Here is an 18,448-nt window from a genome sequence, read left to right as displayed (position 1 = left end):
ATCAGAGAGTGAAGGCTCTGTGAATAGAGCTTGTGTTGTGTGTTGGGTTTTCAATGTTTTCTTAGACCCCTTAAAATCAAGAAGGCTTTGCATCACCCCAAGAAGTTTTGGCGACCCCTAGTGGGGGTCCTGACCCCCAGGGTGGGAACCACTGATCTAAGTGACATCTGCATTTAGATCTTTGGGAACGACATCAGGAAAGAGGGTTGGAAATTGACATATTGGTGACTGTGATGTTTGTGCATTAGTGAAAAATATGTAAGGAAAAACAGAAGAGATCAGGTGACTGAGAGAATCAGAATGAGTTGATCAGGCAATTTAGTCATTACAAAAGTGATAACAACAAATGTACTCACTTAAACATAAAATACATGGTTAAGTATTTTAACAGCAAACTACTTGAAGAGCCGTTGACGTGACATATTTTGTGGCTTCTGAATAAGCTTGAAGGTGGACAGCAGTATTGAGTGGAAAGTATGCCTCTTGGGCTGTATGAGTAAAGTACTGTCCTCAATATAAAATGACCCTTATTATAAGAGTCCCTTTTGAAAATTACTGGATAAAGAAAGATACTATCCCCTTAAAATATAACAAGGTATGCAGCCATATCCTGTTTCACAACTTCTGAATGTGATGTTGAACATAAATTAAGTACAGAGAATCAATAATAACAAAATAACCCACAAAACATAAAAAGATAGAAGAAACATTTTTTAAATTGAGTTATTTACCAGTAAATATGACACAATAAAAATTAAATGAATAGCCAATTGGTCTTTCCAATTCCATTTTACCATCTTCCTAGAGAGCATGATGGAAGTTTGGTAATTTCCTAAACTTTCAGCTCAATTACTGCTCCGCTAATATGCTTTCCTTCACCCAGTTTTTTACTCACACACTTCCCTGTCAAATTCTCGTAAGTGGTCCTTTCTTGGAACACAGAAAGACTTTCTCAATCTTTTAGGGCTCCCCGTCTTTTAACATGACATTTTATGACAGCACATTTCTTGGCGCTTGACAGATGGCACTGTCCCTGGTCCATCGCTAGAGTAAAAATGTCAGGAGACACTCTCTGCTGCTCATTATTAAGGGATTCATTTCTTGCATGCTAACACAACAGGCTACACTGACCAGCAGCACATGACTGTAAATTAAACTGCACTCGCTGGACACTTTTGATGGTGACACACTGCAGTCAGATTGATAGAAACTAGCTAGCCTAGCAACATTAAGGCTATTTAAAACCCTTACTACATTATTCACTCATTCAAAGAGAACACTGGCTGTAACGACAAAACTCTCACTCCTCAAATATAAGAAGAATTCCAGAAAAAAACAGGAAAACAATACATTATCTGCTAGTGCTATTTGTCTCCCATGCTGTTGTTATGTCTCAAAGCCTGACTGGTTGTGTGTACAGAACGTTTGGTTCCACCGGTGTGCTAGCTCTGTATAAACTCCAGATAATAAATGACGATGAGGGACGTCAAAACACACCCAGCCCGGGAGATCAAAGATGTGACACAGAGGAGAAGGCTCGAGATCCTGTCTTCACCACTGATGTAAATGCTCATATGAAGGCTAAGATGAGCGCACAAGCAATCATGAACACACACTCTTGAACACCAGAAACATGCAAGACCAGACTGATTATAAACACAGAAAGAAAAAAATCCCCCTAACGAGTGACTTCATCAAGTATCCTAAATCTGTAAATCATATTCTATATATATTCTTCTCCAAATGAAGAAATAGTAATGTAATGAGATAATTTCACCTTCATTTCGCCAACATATATCACCTTGTTCTAAGAATGAATCTTTTTACAGGTTAAATCTGTGACCAACTCTGAGGGTTGGGATGTCAAACAATGGGAAATGTGCTTAACTGAAGGCAACCAATAAAAAAGGTTAAACCCATAATGAAATATAGCTAAAACTTTTAACTAAGGAACATCACTGTGAAAAAAACAAACAAAAAAAACCTGTCACAAGGTGCTTTTCAGTGAAGCAGACAGGTGTGAAGGACATTCTCTAAGAGTAATGCTAGAATAAGGTTCAAATGAGTTTATCTGACAACAGAGTTTCAGCCAAATTGATCACCTTCACACAAGGAGATGGATTAGACACCAGAGATTTCAGCTAAAAGAATAAAGAACATGGGTGGACATTAAAGGACCACATTGCAACCAACTGAATACCTTCTAAGTGTGCAGTAGAAACTATGGTGGCTGCAACACTCGCAAAAACACGGAAGGCCCTATCTAGAGCCAATGTCCATTCTGGGCTATTGTAGAGACACAGCGGTATCCTCTGCTAATTTGACACGACATCAGAAATTTGACTCTCTCTACCTCCTTTAAAATAATGATTCCCATGGTAAAATGGATACATAGACAGTATGGTGTTTAATGGATAAGTATAGAACTTTTCTAAAAAAAAGTGACAGGAAGTAAAGGCGAGGCATTCTAAAGGTTCTAGTATGTTCGAAACAAATAGTTTGTCTAACACATCAGCAGGCAAAAGAGGGAAGGGATGCAAATATTTTTTTTAAATGGGGATAAAGAGCACACGTTTCCCCTCATTCGTGGTGTTTGTTGAGGTTCAAACCATGCCCACTTTCTCACCTCCTGCCTACATTTGTCACATCGTCAGAAAAGTGTGTGGGGAGGGCACTGTTCAACAAGCTTACTGACGTCTTGGCATCAAACCTCTGTCACGTCATTCTCTCCCCTTTTCTCTCCCATTTTTCTCCCTCGTGGTGAAACTGTCCAGAAAAATTAAAATGCCAAAAATAACCAATCTTTGAAACATTGACTGAGCAGGTGGTTATCACTCAGTCTGGTTTCTGCATATAGCTGCACAAGTGCAACTGGAGGTGACGGATGAATCCACACCACTTTGAGGAGCTCTTTCATTCTCTCTGCCAGGCCTTTTTTAAAAACCCTTTCTCTCCCTTTTCCAGCCCATCTCCTCCTAATTAAATGGAGCAGTGCCACTGACTAACAGGAGAGCCTGTTTTATCAGCACTCACTCATTCCACTCCTCCATGTCCCTCTGAGTGTTTGAGGGAGGGAGAGGAGGCGTCCGAAGCTATGGCAAAGTCTGCAGTCATCAAATACAAAATTTTTTAGAAGCAAGGACTAATCATAAAGACACTAGAACCATCTGAGCATGATACTGCAAAGAAGCAGTGACAAAGAAAGAGTCCTCTTCTTCTCACCTTTTCTATTTTTCCCATCTCCCCACCGCCCCTCCCTTCCTGGGCAAACCCAGGACCAAGTACCAACAAGGGTCATATCTTTTTAATTATCTTTCCCGCCTTTGATTAATTATTCGGCGTGACAACGGCGCGTTCGTAATGCTTTTCACCTGCCGCCGCTGACTGACGGCCCCTCTGTTGAACTCAAAAGCAAACAGCTGCTGCCATGATCGCCTAGCAACCGGCCGGTGATGGATGAGTACAAGAGATGGATGGCCACAATAAATCACCACGTCTGCCTTGGCGCTATAGAAACCTGGGAAGAGTGAGAGAGATGGAGGAGAGGGAAGGAGGGAGCATACCAAAAAAAACCCAAGATGTAACTGTTCCTATTTAAAATGGTTACGTGCATGTGGAAGGAGTTTTGAGAATGAACCATACAGTTTGTTGTTCCCTCTTAGGGTTAGGGGTTTCTTTCTTTACTTTTGTTTCAGCTTGGATTCATTTCACCAAGAACTGCTCAAAAGGTGCATTAGATAATCAATACAGTGTTCAATTGTCTTGTTAATCAGTGAAGAGCTGAAAAAAAAACAAGACTAGATCACAAATTATCTAGAAATCATCAAGAGTCTGCTACATCTTGTCAAGAAGTGGTTGCAGTGGTGACAAAACAGTTCCATATCAAACAATAGGTTGATAGATTATCCGGACTGTGGAATGAAATCACTTTTGACCACCAGTTACAAAAACAGAACCTTTAAGTGCTGTACGCTTTTCAGCAGTGCACATAACGATGCAAATGACACAAATGGTATTTTGCATTATAGATTTTTCCTTCTGGATAAAGTATTAAAGTAATTAAAGTGTTACCACGTTTCGCCAGCAATAATCTGGACCACCTATTCACTGACTGTGTCCACATATTGAATGTGTTATGGACTACATGTACATACAGTGCTGACAAGGAGTATCTGTATAGACTGGGTTCCAACTCCTGTCATGGATGAAAAAGCCAGCTGGACCTGCTATTTGCAATGACGTGTGTGCAGTGAGGCCTCTGTGTCTTTCCTTCAGTATAATTATCTGCCACTGTTAGCATGTTTGCTACATGACTGCCTCATGTGAACTGGTAGACAAACAGTTATTAGGCATGGTGGTTGTTTAGGGTAAGGATGGCATTGCCAAAGCTGTAAAGCCCCAAGATTATAGTCAGTAATTCACACCATGACAATCTCAGGCAGTGAGACACTACTTCAGTTTTCAGTTTTAGTCGGTACATTTATAGACTGGTCTTAATCAAGATACTGCTGTTTTTAGAGTGTATAAATTGCAATTAGAAAATAGAAATCCTCTGAGTATCATAGTTGGCCACCGTCAGAGGAAACACGCAGTAAAAAAAATGGACACGCCATTCCAGTCTCTTCTATCATACACTAACATTAGCAAAGTCAGACACAGACATTCCTTCATCTTAAACCTGCCCTGGTTTCAGATTTTAGACAAGTTTCTCCATTGCCTCCAGTAGACCTTCAGACTAACAACTGCATGAAGGCCTCTGGGAACAACACTGGGCTGTGAGCCTGTTGAGTGTGTTTTTGACGTAGTGGCCACAGTCTGCATTGCTGGTTATGTGACACCAACAATTAGGTTCAACAGAAATTTTAAAAGAAGTCTTAGAAAGCTGGATCGTTTAACTAGTTAGTGCCATTCTTGTGACTGGGAGCTAGCCAGTAGCATATTAGCCCGCTCAGTAAAGAGAGGATGTGCGTGTCTATATGGGCCCGAAAAATGTGGAAGCCTGATGTGGAAGTGTGGAAAAACTTCTCGAAATATGCAACCAAGGAGCAACTTCCATTATAACGGATGGGGATGGGCCATCATACACAACATTATATAAGTTATGTGACTTCAGACCATGGGAAAAGTTTTAAATCTGATTGCTCTAAGTGATCAGAATATTATTGTGCATATGGACATCCATTGCTTTGGAGCAGACAAACAGAAGAGAGGTGTCCGTTAACATCCACCATCAGCTGCAACCTTTGAACTTTCAGGACCCTTTATGGATGTTTTGACCTCCTTGCTGTTTTATTTGCTGCACAATTCCAGTCACTTCTTTTCCTCACATTGCTGTTATTCCTCTTTCCCTGTCTTTGTTGAGACCCTGACTGTCCTCTCTTTGTCCCACCCCCTTTTCCCCCTCCTTCACCTCTCGTGTCCTCACACTCACACACACACACAGACACACACAAACACACTCGTAGCTGTAGCTCAGGTTACAGCTCTGTAGCGATCCAGTCTAAATAATACAGCAGTGATGAATGGCAGGGCCAGATTCATATCCATCAACGGGCTCTTTTTTTAAGGAGCATCCATCTTCTATAAGGCCTCCCTTTGAATCAGGGAGAAGTGAGGAGAGAGAGAGACTGTACTGCCCGAACCCATGGGAGAGACTTGTGCACGGTTGCGAGTTTTTGTGTGTGTGTGTGTGTGTGCGTGTGTTAGATAAGACATTGTGACTGATATACGCCTGCAAGCAACCCCCAAGACACACGGACATGGGAAAGAGACATACAGAGATTGTTATTGACACACAAGCACAACTGCGTGCCTGCACATGCATCAAGGAGATTAATGGAGGTATGATTTACAATCTATACGTATTTATGATGTGAAATGTGAGTAATTGTGTGTAAAATACTATTTAAAGTTGCTGTATCAATATCACTCGCAAACACTGTTTTTCTCCCGATCACCCACGGGGCGATATGGAAAGTAGCCGGGGCCAAAACATTAGTGGAACTAGTCCGGCCGATTTCTTCCTCCACTCCCCCAACTTCTCACACACTCACTCACTCATTCGACACTAGTAATCCCCCTCTCTCTGTCTGTTTCTCTCTCTCCTTCTCACTCTTCATCCCTCACCCCCGTCCTCCTTCCCTGGAGGAGTGGACCTCAGAGGCAGGAGGAAGGACTGCCCTACACACCGAAACACACGCATGTGCCTGTATACACACGCAAAGGCGTACACACACACACACACACACACACACACACACACACACACACACACTGTTGTGCACTCCCGCACACACATGTGAGGCCCTGGCAAGGCCCTGTTTGATAAATGACACACGTCATTGTGTCAGGAGAGAAGGGTGGGTCTGTGATGTATGGCGCGGACGATGAGAGGGGGAAATCGACTGTTTGGCAGAGAGACGGCGCTCGTCTACTCGCTGCTCCCCTCCTCTGGTTTCTGGAAACCTCCAAAAGCGCGCACCGAGCATACGTGCATCCGCATACACACGTTAACTGGCAAGCACACCACATCAATGCAAAGTCTAATATGGAAGCTCATGCCTGCATGCGCTCAAACCCACACCAGATATTCTCTCTGGGTTCAGGGCAAAGAAAAGGTCGCCCTGCTCTTTCCCTCTGCAGTTTCCCCTCTTTTTGGGGGCTCTCTCTTTCTTCGTGTGCCACTTTCTTTTTTTTTTCACAAGCCCTTTGCGTTCCCTGGCTGAGTTACAGAGAGAAAGAGTTCATCGAGGAAAAAGAGAAGAAAAGGAGAGAGAAGCGACTGCTGGATCTGGGCGGGTGAGCGGCGAGGGGGGCGCAACGATATCAATCACAGTCCCGTTTGGCAACAGAGATACTAGTATTTCAAATAAAACAGCCAAACCTAGACAAATAGCCTTAACATGGGGCTGTAACCTGAGCACCCCACAGCACCACCCTGAAACTTCTCATAAAGTGGAGAAACAGAGGGCTAAGGCTTCTGCTTTGTATTTCTCTCCCCCCCTTCCTCGTCGCCTATCTCTCTCCTGCCTCTTTTCTCTCTTTGTCGCTAGCAGGCGAGGTGGCTGACATCTGCAGAGTGCATTTAAAGAGAAAAAAATGTGTCAGAGGAGTGTGATGCACTCTTTTGCACGCATGCACACACACGCGCGCGCACGCACGCACGCACACACACACACACACACACACAGGCGGCCCCCCTTGCTCGGTTTCATTAGCTCACTGGCAGGGTGGCACTTCTCAAGCTCATTACTGAGGAAGGATTTATGGCGCGGCAGCCAGTGGCGGAGAAAAGGCATCTGTCAATAATTGCAGGGAGCAGCAACTCCCATCTCCACCAGCTTTGAAATCTCATTAGGTATGCAGTTATCAGGCATAAAGATCAAAAACATTACTCAGCTCCGACAGAAACCGACCAAGAAACATTAATTAGCAACAGGCCCTCGCAGTATAAAATAAAACAGCCTTCCTCCTCAGTCCTCTCATCTCTCTCTCTCTCTCTCACTTTTTTCTCTCTTTCAGCATGGCTGACTTGTCTCTCTCTCTTTCTCTCTCTCTCTCTCTCTCACCTGCCTCCTTGCTCTTAACCCTCTTTTGAGAACACACACAAAACAGACAGAAACACACAGGCGGAGGTGAGTACGCTGGTTTACACACACATTTCCTACCACACCCTTATAAGACCAGACCATAGCAAACCATGCATTCCCTGGTTGACTCATAAACCTTCAGATCCACACACACACACACACACACACACACACACACACACACATAGTCGCGGTGTTGTAGAGGGTGAGGATAATTTCCAACATCTGAAACGGATCAGAACATGAAACAAGGAGGAGGAAAGGCATGTCGGACTGTCTTGTGGCAGTGACTGAGTAGTGACCATTCAGCCGTGAGTGTGTGCGTGTGTGTGCATGTGAGGAGGGAAGAGGAAGGCACTGTCAGCTTGAGAAGGATGTCAGCCCAGGCTGGCCCTGATTACCAGGGCCTCAGACTGGCTCCCCTGCCTTTCATCACAGCCACCGTCATACACACACTGACTGATGGCTGCCAGTCTTGTCTAGGTTGGGCCAAAGCCTCCGTGGGAAAGGGAAGCGAAGAGCTCTGATTGTACAGGCGAGCACGAAAACACACACATACACACACTTTGCAGACATAAAGGCAACCCCCACTGAGGGTAAGAAGAAACCCAGACCTGGAGCCGAGCCCAGATGACACTCAAAAGATGCACACACACACACACACACACACACACACACACACACACACACACACACACACACACACACACACACACACACACACACACACACAAACACACACACACACACACACAAAGACACACACACACCACGTCTTGACACTGTCTCGTCGTCCAACTGAGCCTGCAGCTCCTTTAACTCCATGAGCCTCTTCTATACACACACACACACACACACACACACACACACACACACACACACACACACACACACATTACCCCTGAACATGACAGGTAGTATAACAAGCTGTACATGCTATAAAAATATAGCTAACCATAAAAAGAAGCCACTTGTCTTGTTGGAAACAGCACTGATATAAATAAAAATATTTCACCCAAAAGTCCACATTTCTTCAAATAATGGAAACCTCCTGATATCCTTCATAATACAGAATATAGACACTCAGTATTTGATGACGAGTGAGACCTGTTTGCTGTAGGATCATAGCAGTAAATACACATATATCTGCTTTGTGTCAGCACAGGAAGTGTGTGTGCGGACTCCATTTCCTGTTTTAGCCGTTTTCCCAGGGTGCCCTTTGAATCAGAACTCACAGCGAGGGGTGGGATTAGCACCAATAACCTTTGATCTCTATTATTTAAGGTATGTTTAAAGTCTATTGTTTAACAATGAATCTTATTCCGACACAAAATACTAACATGTTTAAATCAGCCGCCATCAGTGTTTGTTTGCACTTGGACGGGTCCAAAATGTTATTGTATAGCATGTTTTACAGCTTGTATATTCCATATTACAGCTTGTTTTTACTTGTATTCTAGTTATTATTCTTTAAGTGCACACTAGCATTTTTAGCATAGTCTCAAGTGTGTGCCACCCTGTATTTCACTGCACGTATTGTATCAGCGTGTGACTTCATTCCTTTGCATATAGTATTTGCAACTTTAATCGCAATCAGAACACATAGTTCAGTTATTTTGAGATAGTTGCTGTCTTCTTCTTTCTCTTCTTCCTCTTCTCCTTCTTGTTATCAGAAAAATAATCAAACATGTACTAGAATGATTACCTTTGTATCACTGTATCATTCATGACAGATTTTTTTTTTATATATATATATATATATATAGATCACCTTAATTCTTCAACCATCCTCAAACATACTGTATGTTAGATATTTATTTGCTACACAGCCCCCCTCCCTAAAGAAAAAAAAAAAAAAAAACGTTCTTTCTTTAGCGTACTTCTCTGTTTATATGTGTCCTGTGCACTGCAACCCTTCTTTCACTATTCACACCCACCCCTCTCCTCACAAAATAATCTTTGGGGAGAAAAAAGGAGACCACGGAGGAGAGAGGAGAGAGGGAGAAGATTTGGGGGGAGAAAAAAATGAGGAAAGGATGCAGCCTTGTGAGCCAATTTAAGAAATAACTGCTGATGCATCAGCTATTGACTGTTTGAGCGCTCGTGATAACGCTCAAGGCGAAACTGGGAGCAAAATGACAGCATCAACTGCCTGCAATAAAGTGCAGTGCGCCAGACCAAGGGAGCTCTAATTGACAGCTGTCAACCTAATGGGAGCCATGACGGAAGATTCTGGGAGAGGGAGGGAAAGAAACACTGTTTATAAACCATCAGCCACTTATCCTCAAGGAAGGGAAGAGGGGGTGGAGGGGAGAGATGAGGGAGCTCTAGTTCCCCTCCCTCCCTCCCTCCCGCTCTCTCTTCCTCCCTCTTCCTCTGTCTCTCTCGCTATGATTGTCGTTTGTCTACTCGCTTGCTTTTTCATTTGCTCCTACTTTCTCTTGCCTGTGCACATAATCTTTTTTACAATCTCATTACCTTTCTGTCTTTCCCTATGATAGAATATTTAACTATGCAACAGTTCTCCCACTTTATATCTTCTGCCGCTCTCCCTCTCTTGGTTCATTGTGGCACAGCGTTGTGGGGCAGGAGCACTGAGAAAAGCAGAAGAAGGCCATAACTAATCACAATGTCAGTTAGCTGCCTGGGAAAGACTCACTCTGCACAAAGTAACGCGGGGAGCGGGACTGAGAGTGGGACTGAAAGTGTTCTCAGCTCAGCATACATGCAAACGTTCAGATACATGCTAAGTTTTAGTCCAAGACAGGCTAGTGAGGGCAGGTTTGGGATTTAGTTGTACATTTGTTGGAACTGCTGGGGAGGCAGTAGTAGTAACCGGCTTAGGTAGCTTGTTGGTAGAATGGAAGCCGTGGTTCCCAACCGTTTTTGCTTGTGACCCTATAATACGAAGCAATTTCTGCATCTGACCTCATTATAGGTTGCATCATCTGTAATGAGCAGTTTCTTTATTGATATCATTTCATTTGAGTGTTTTTGAGTCCTGAACAGATCAAACTATTTCACAAGAAAAATCCAAACACAAATATCAATTTGTGCTGCAGAATTCTTTTTTATATAATCGCTTGTCTGGCAGCCCCATAGATTAATCTTGCGACCCCTTGTGGGGAAACCGGCCCCCAGGCTGGGAAATGCGGGCATACGTAGAAAAACAAGAGGAAATTTTTAAAAAAGGACTAAATTTGTTGAAGGTCAAAGAAAATTTGAAAAACAAGCATCTACGTAAAAGAAAACACTTCTGATGAATATTTGGTGATTACGATGAAAGGACAACAATGGGAGCCTGATTACGAGCCTGATTTTGCCACAGCAACTCTTTTTTAAAAGATAGAAAGTCTGCACCGAGTTCAAATCTCTGTCCTCCATCAGACCATTCAGGATGGAGACAGTCAGTGTCTTTATTTCTGCCTCCAGAGCAGCTCCACTTTTGATGACCGCAATTAAAAATCCCATCCATGGCAGTATGTCATTCTAAAGGAAAGAAAAACACGCTTTTTATTCAGTTGTCTCAATAAATACTGTGGAGATTTAGGAAACCATACTTTCACTTTTATTCCTCCACAATCTGACCTGTCAGACTAGTAACATCTGAGAATGATCGGACGAGTGATCAGTGCATTTCAAAAGAAGGATATCGTTTGATTCAGGCGGGAAGTAGTCGGAGCACAAAAGGACCACCGCCTCTCGGGCAAATGGTCCGCAGAAGCGCCGTTATTCAAATCCATCTACTTCATTAGGAACTGGAGTGGACAACTTTCACTTCAAGGATGAGTGACCTCTGAATTTCATCTTTCAGTCAAGGACTTGAGTCCTTCTTCTAGCGTGTATTAAAAGGTCATATTCAGGTGACGAGCTTTGGCATGTTGCAGAGGGATACTGGAGTGCAGGAGGCAAAAATCAAAGGTGGGAAAGGTTTTGGGACTGAAAAGCATGATTTATCCAAAAGTCTCATTATGGAAAAAAAAGCTGAATTTATCCCAGCCACAGTAAACATGGCTAATGACTGTACAAGCTAAAAGCACTAATGGGTAAGAGCACAAGAGACAAAAAGGGCATTTTTGTCCCATTATAGTGGGCTGAAGCCAAGGGCTTTGTGAAAGCTGCTGTTTATAAAATCATTTTTCACTCTCTTCATCACACACTCATTAACAGAATTATCAATATCTTTTTAACAAGGTCAATTAGCTTCAGTATATTGACGTGTTTCATTAGATCCTATTGCCATCCACTATACGAGGCTATAGGCTATGATACAAAGTGCCAGTATATCATAACATGTTGTATTTCTAACAAACAAGACCACCTCTCACGTAAAATATAAAACAGCAAACACCCTGTGCTTCTATACATTCAAAATTCCTTTTAAAAATGTGTGCGACGCCATGCACAGCCGAGCAATGTGTGTATTTGTATTGTGAGTGTGTGCGAGTGTGCCCGCTCCCTCCTGTGAGTCTGCGAGAGTGTGTGTGTGAGTGAGTATATCTAAGTGGGCCACTGCATCTCGACTTAGATCCACCGCGAGTGCAACGTTAACACACATCAAGCATGATTAATCTCTTGCTCTCATCTACAATCAATCACACACACACACACACTCGCAGACGTACACACACACACACACACACACACACACACGCAGAGGCAGAGAAATCACAGAAATCAGCTGCTTTTCCTCCTCGGCTGCCATCTATCTCCTGTTGGACAGAACCAGATCTGTCTTGATGTTAATATTTACATAAATCATGCTTAGCCTCTTTGGACACCGTGCTGATGATAGGTGTTTCTGAAAAATCAACGCCGGTGAAAAATCCTCCTACTCCGGGAAAGTGTCATTGAGTAGCTAATAATGACCAGTGTCAACGTCATCAATCTGCAGCCGGCTCATAGGAGGACCTTCACACACACACACACACACACACACACACACAGAGTTATGTTAACACCACGCAGCTGCTACTTACTGCTAAACATCCTTCATTTGAAATAACCTACATAGCTTTGGAACAATAGATTTGCAGTAGCTCATGTGAGGATATAAAGCGAGTCATGTAGAATTTCTAACTGTGAAAACAAAAAAAAAAGTCGTCAGGTAAAAAAAATACACGAGATGTTTGATGTTTAAGCTTCCTCTCCCGTAACAATGATCTGTTTGGTCTAGCCTGGCTTTGAAGCCCACGGACAAAAGCCCACCGCTCGCCTGAGCTTTGTCCTTTCCTGATGTCGGGAGCACTGAAAAAATAAATACCCTTGCTCAGAAAGTGGTGTCTGTGCGCACGTATACATGTGTACATGAATAAGCCAGCATGAAGCACATATCAGATGCATCGTTTATCCCATCTGGTCCATGCAACATCCTCACGGCTGATCTCAGAAATGACCGGCATTAGCTTCCTACCCAGCTAGCGCCAGTTAGCGCTAATAGCGCGCCATCACCGTTCAAAAGCCTCACCTATGGTGGGGTCGAAAAGGGGAGCGTTTGGGTGGGAGAGGGGGGGTGCAAATGAGGACAGTGTAAGATCAAGTTGATTACATCCAACTATGCCACAGACCTAATTGGCGAGCGTGACAGTGTGCGGAGCTTGTCATCTCCAATCATTAGGCCTGTCAGAGATCCATCAGATGCTCGGCTAATTAGGAGAACGCTAATGAAGCTGGCAAAACAACTCCTCTTTTTAGACAGCTGAGTGCGCTCCGTCGCTGGGGTGGAAAGTGTGTGTGGTGGTGGTGGTGGTGGTGGTGGTGGGGAGGTTTGTTGGAAAAGAAAGAGGGAGTTTCTTCTGTGTGGGATTGTGGAAAGGATGGGGATAGTTGTAAAAAAAACAGGGTTATTTCTTAAAGCCGAGAGCCCTGCAGAGGAGCTGACTGTGACGCCATGTTCCTGTGGTCTGTTTTGGTAATAACCAACGAAAAACAGGCTCCAGATCAGCGGATTTAAATGAACTTTTCAATAAACACACTGACCTTTAGCCAGATTTACAAGTGTATGCCATTTTAACGAATGTGATGGTTGAATGAGTCGCTGAAGCTCACTGTGATATACCGCGCTTCACTTTCGAGGTGCGGAACAGAGAGGCCGAATCAGAATGACATAAAAGAGAGGAAAAAGAGAAAGAAAAGAAGAGAAAAAAAAAAAAAAAATAAAACAACTCAAGGTTGGGGGTACTCTGCCCTCGCCCCCACTGCCTCCCCCCAGTTTTCCTAATCAAGGCCTATCATTTGCCATCCTCCCATAACTCTTGCCATCACTACGGCGCAATCAATTTGTCATCACTCTTTGTGTGCCATGCAGTTCTCCTCAACCTTATAACTTGCAGCTGTGAGCAAAGGAGGGAGGGAGGGAGGGAGCAGGAGATGAGGGGAGGAGGAGGAGGAGGAGGAGGAGGAGGAGGAGGAGGAGGAGTGAAGGGTAAAAAATAGGAAGCTGCCAATAGTCTAAAATGAAACTCCTCCTTCGCCTGCCTCGTGTTTGTTCTCGTCCGCTCATCAAAGAAATAAATGCCTCATTTTCTCTGCCGCTCTCACTGCCGGCACACTCACTTGCTCATTCCGGCGGAATAAAAAGGCTCTCAGTCATCCCCCTATGCATCCATCCATCCATCCATCCATCCATCCATCCATCCATCTATCCATCTATCCGTCCGTCCACCCCATTCCTTTGCCCCCACCCATTGTGTCCATTAGGGCTAAAACATTTTGATCAAGTAAGGCCCTGGGCTGAGAATACATAAGACTCTCTCCCTCTCTGTGCCAGCCTCTGATTGACCATTAGGGCCATTGATGAATGTGGCTGTCAGAGGGCAGACAATTAAATCAAATATGAAACAAAGTCTCTCTGACGGGCCCTTCTGATGGAGCAAACCAGTCTTCCGCCTCACGATTAGGCTAATAGTTACATTTTTCATACCACTCCATGTGTGCGTGTGCGTGTGTGTGCGAGAGGCATTGCATGCTGGTTTATATGTACTATAAAGTCACTGCAGCATGTCTACTGGGCATGCACCGCTGCACATATGTAATTATGTGTGTTAGAATGTGCACTGTTAGGCTGGTGGCAATTTTCGAGAACTTCCTTAAGAGGGAAGGAAAGTTGCAAACAAGAGCTTGCTAAGGTAAAAACGGCTTAGAATAAAATGCTAAAGGTCACGCATAAATCATAATTCACAATAATAAATACAAATGGTAATTTGCCACGTTCCTACGAGGCAAGAGCTACAAAAAAATAATGGATCATATTTGTTTAATTGACTCAAAATCTCACATTTTGCAAAAGAACACAAATTATTAGTCTCCTAAATGATCTGATGAGAACACCAAAACTCTCCCTCCACTTTAACGGGAGCATGAAATAAAAGCTGATGTTCAGTTCTTCATCCAGTCTGAGGCCAAGAGGGGGGGAGAGGCTAAAAACAAGTGGGGGAAAGGAAAAAAAGATACACACGCAATTAAACGGTGGCGTTAATGGCGAGAAGTTTGTGAGGCCAGACGTGACTTCAGCAGGCCCTCATCTGCTATAGCAGAGTGAGCGAGGGAGGGCGGGCGGGAGGGATGGAAGGGAGGGGAGGGGAGGCGAGGGGTGATTTATTGACACTTATCGGGAATGAACAGATCAAAGGCTCGGCCAGATGACAGGTGATCAATCAGGCGTCAAATCAAAGATGGCAATTGTCCATTAAAGCTCTCTTCCAGTATACACTCCCTCCCTGGGCTGTGAAATAATCTTTAGACTAGAAGGAAAAAAGTCTTTCCCAGAAACTGAAGGGAAGGAGAGAAAGAAAACAGGCCGAGCCCTGATGAAAAACAAGGATGGTAAATCTCCAAGAAAATTTTCAGAGAGGTTACTATATTAAAGTCCCAAAGGAATACACAGCAATGAGTAAGAGCAAACTGTAGGAATCGTTTTTATGTGAATATTGTCGAAATATACTGATACGATGGGGGATAGAAAATACAATAAGGTCATTAGAACCCAATATTGTGTATCAAAACATTCCAAATTCCCGTAGAGAATATTGCAGCAACATGATGGTGTAACAGTATCACTGGTGGGCAATCAAACCGGCACTGCACTGGGAATATTAAAGTAATGTCTCAATGAGAACGGCAAGAAAAATCGAGAGAAAGATGCTGATCGTGTGAGACAAACGCGTCTACAAGAGTTCACTTCCTGTGATTTCTCGGGATGTTTCAGAGTCAATCCGACTTCCACGACAGAAATCAGAGAGCATCAAAGGCCTCTGTGACAGTCAGCTGACCCTGGGGCTCCACCAAACCTCTCCAGTATAGATCCTTAATTCCACAGTCAATATCTACAAGCAGAGAAGGAAGAGGAAGAGAAGGAGGCGCCGTACAGGAGTGAAAAGAGAGACCTATGGAAGCTCTCCGAGGCGAGGAGGGAGAGCGAAGGAGGGAAAAGGGCTTCACACTCTCACGCTGACACTCTTTTCTAGGTTACATGCACTGGTACGCCGAGGCTGACCTGTGACCTTTCTGAGAGGCAATAGGATGACTGTTGTAGGGTCACACCTGTAAACGCCCAAACCCGCTCTTCATCCCAAATACGTGGATGAAAAATACGAATAATATACAGGCTAAAAATTATTTGCAGTATCAACATTATTTTCTTTATTTGTGGATTTGTCTGTAAAGCGTCAGAAAATTGTGAAACATGCCCATCACAGTTTTCCAAAGCCTGAAGTGACATCTTCAAATGTCTTTGAGAAAGGATTTGCAGCAATGCTCGCGTTTGTACAAGTGACTGCAAATGTTTGACTTTTTTTTTTCTTGAAAAGCAAAGGACTAGAGATTTTTCTGTTGATCGACTGATTGACCAAGTGACTAATTATTTCTGCTCTACAGGCCACAAAAAGAATGACCTTTGTGGTGTTTACTGATGGTACTTAAAAAGAAAAATATGTGGAGTTAAGGATCTTCCCTAATAGGTGGTATAACAGAGGTACTGTATGGTTGATATTGCACATCAGCTGATTATATTGGAAATTACTATGAGAGAAATGATAGGATAGGTGTAGTATGAGAAGGGAAAAGTTGTTTTGAGGGCTGTGGAGCTGGGGAAAGTGTATGCACGGTGCTGGATGTTGGCCCTTCCCTTGTCAGTTTACAGAACACAACAAAAGATGTTGCAGCTACATAAATGTTACTATGTGGGTGAGTGAAATATTAATGAAAAGTAACTGAATGAGGGAGGCGGGGAGGAGGGGGGGGACACAAATAGAGAGAGGGGAAGAGAGGGAGAGAGAGGGAGAGAGAGAGAGAGAGAGAGAGAGAGAGAGAGAGAGAGAGAGAGAGTTTGCAAGCAAACCAAAAGCCAGTGCTTACCTGCGGCGCGCCGAGGCGCTTGCTGCTTCCTCCGCGGCATGTCGGCTTCGGGGGCCCGGCAGGGAGTTGTTCTCTGGCCCCGGTGATCCGAGGTTGCCTGGGGGATCCTCGGAGCTTTGATACACAGTTTTCCCCCCTGGGTGCGCTCTCAGGGCTCCCACATAGATCGGGGTGGGTGTGTGTGTAAGGAGGGGAGGGTGTGCAGTTTTCGAACACAAAAATAAATCAGAGGAGAAAGAGCCAGTAGATGCGAAGATAGTAAAAAAGAAAAAAAAAGAAAAAATAGGGAGAGCGAGAGGGGGAAATCAACCCCCGGTTGGCTGCTCTCTCTGTCGGTCGCTGTCTCGCCCGCTCCGACTTGGATGGACGCGGCGGGAGCAGGAACAGAGGGGGCTCCGCGGTAGAAAAACAGAGAAGGGAGGTTTAAAAAAGCGCCGTGTGCCTCCGTGTGATCCTCTTTACTTGGCGTCGGAGGCTGCAACAGGCGAGCTTGAAGGGATAAAATCAAATGATCGCGTCAGTCAAAAGTCCGCAAACAAGGGGGACAACACATCAAGAGCTGACACAACTGAAGCCCTGCGCCTCCTCTACGGTTCAACCTCTCCGCCGCTGATAGGCGTCACGTAGCTCCCTGTCTCTCTCTCCCCGTCTCTCTCTCTCTCTATCTCCCCCTCTGCCTCTCTTACCCCCTCTCACTCTCTTTCTGTCATTCACTGCCTCGTTCTAGCCCCGTCTATTCCAAACGGTAATCGGAGGCTTTTGGTTCGAAATGTGCGTAATGTCAGTCATACTGCAGCCTGCTCTGAGGAGAGGAGCAGACATGCAGACACATGGTACCCTAACAAAAACACACTCATATACAGTATCATTCACAAGCACAAGCAGGCTGACAGCGTGATCGGAACGGAAATGCATACTTACTTTACGGGCTGATCCTCCGCCGCGCTATCCATGAGGTTTTCGCTTCTCCCCTCCCGGTAATCACGCACAATTCAAAGCCAAGAGGTGGACCAGCTGAAACGTGCCTGAAACCATCTCATAAAATCCATTCGCCTCTGGCAAGTCCTGTTGGCGGCGAGCGGAAAAAAAAGAGCCACATGCAGCTTTTTCAGTTTGTTATTCTCAGGACCGACAGCGGAGGCGAAACGAGGAGAAGGAGAAAGAGGAGGAGGTGACGACCGGGACTGGTCGCCCACACGCTGCCCTGCCTGGCACGGCTACGATATTTTGTCCGAGAGCGCTTTGAAAAATCCGCTGAGGGCAAGTCACACAGTCAGTATGTGTGCGTGCGTGCGCGCGCGCGCGAGTGCGTGGTGGTGTGCGTGTGTCTGTGTGTGAGTGAATCGACGAGATACGTGCTTGATTGGGTCTCCCTTGTTGTAATAATGTACAGGAGGAGGAGGAGGAGGAGGAGGGGACGGGCTCAGGCTGCTCCCATGCATGCAGGCTGGCTGGAGCGCACGGATCAGCCGAGCTCTAGCGCCCACTGCCAAACACTTTGTTGG

General features: G+C 44.5%; 1 protein-coding gene across 1 annotated transcript in view; it reads right to left on the bottom strand.

Moving 5' to 3' along the window:
• tshz3b (teashirt zinc finger homeobox 3b) overlaps window positions 1–18,401 on the bottom strand; it is a 42,901-nt gene extending 24,500 nt beyond the window's left edge. The window contains exons 1-2 of the mRNA XM_051378844.1: window positions 17,865–18,401; window positions 16,944–17,432 (exon numbers count right to left, since the gene is read on the bottom strand). Coding sequence (XP_051234804.1) covers window positions 16,944–16,983 — 40 coding nt within the window. The 5' untranslated portion in view covers window positions 16,984–17,432; window positions 17,865–18,401. The remainder of the gene's footprint in view (window positions 1–16,943; window positions 17,433–17,864) is intronic.
• Between the last annotated feature and the right edge of the window lie 47 nt (window positions 18,402–18,448).

Source organism: Dicentrarchus labrax, unplaced genomic scaffold (assembly GCF_905237075.1).
Source record: "Dicentrarchus labrax unplaced genomic scaffold, dlabrax2021, whole genome shotgun sequence".
In the NCBI taxonomy this organism is placed as follows: domain Eukaryota; kingdom Metazoa; phylum Chordata; class Actinopteri; family Moronidae; genus Dicentrarchus; species Dicentrarchus labrax.
This window is presented reverse-complemented; position numbering and strand designations above follow the sequence as displayed.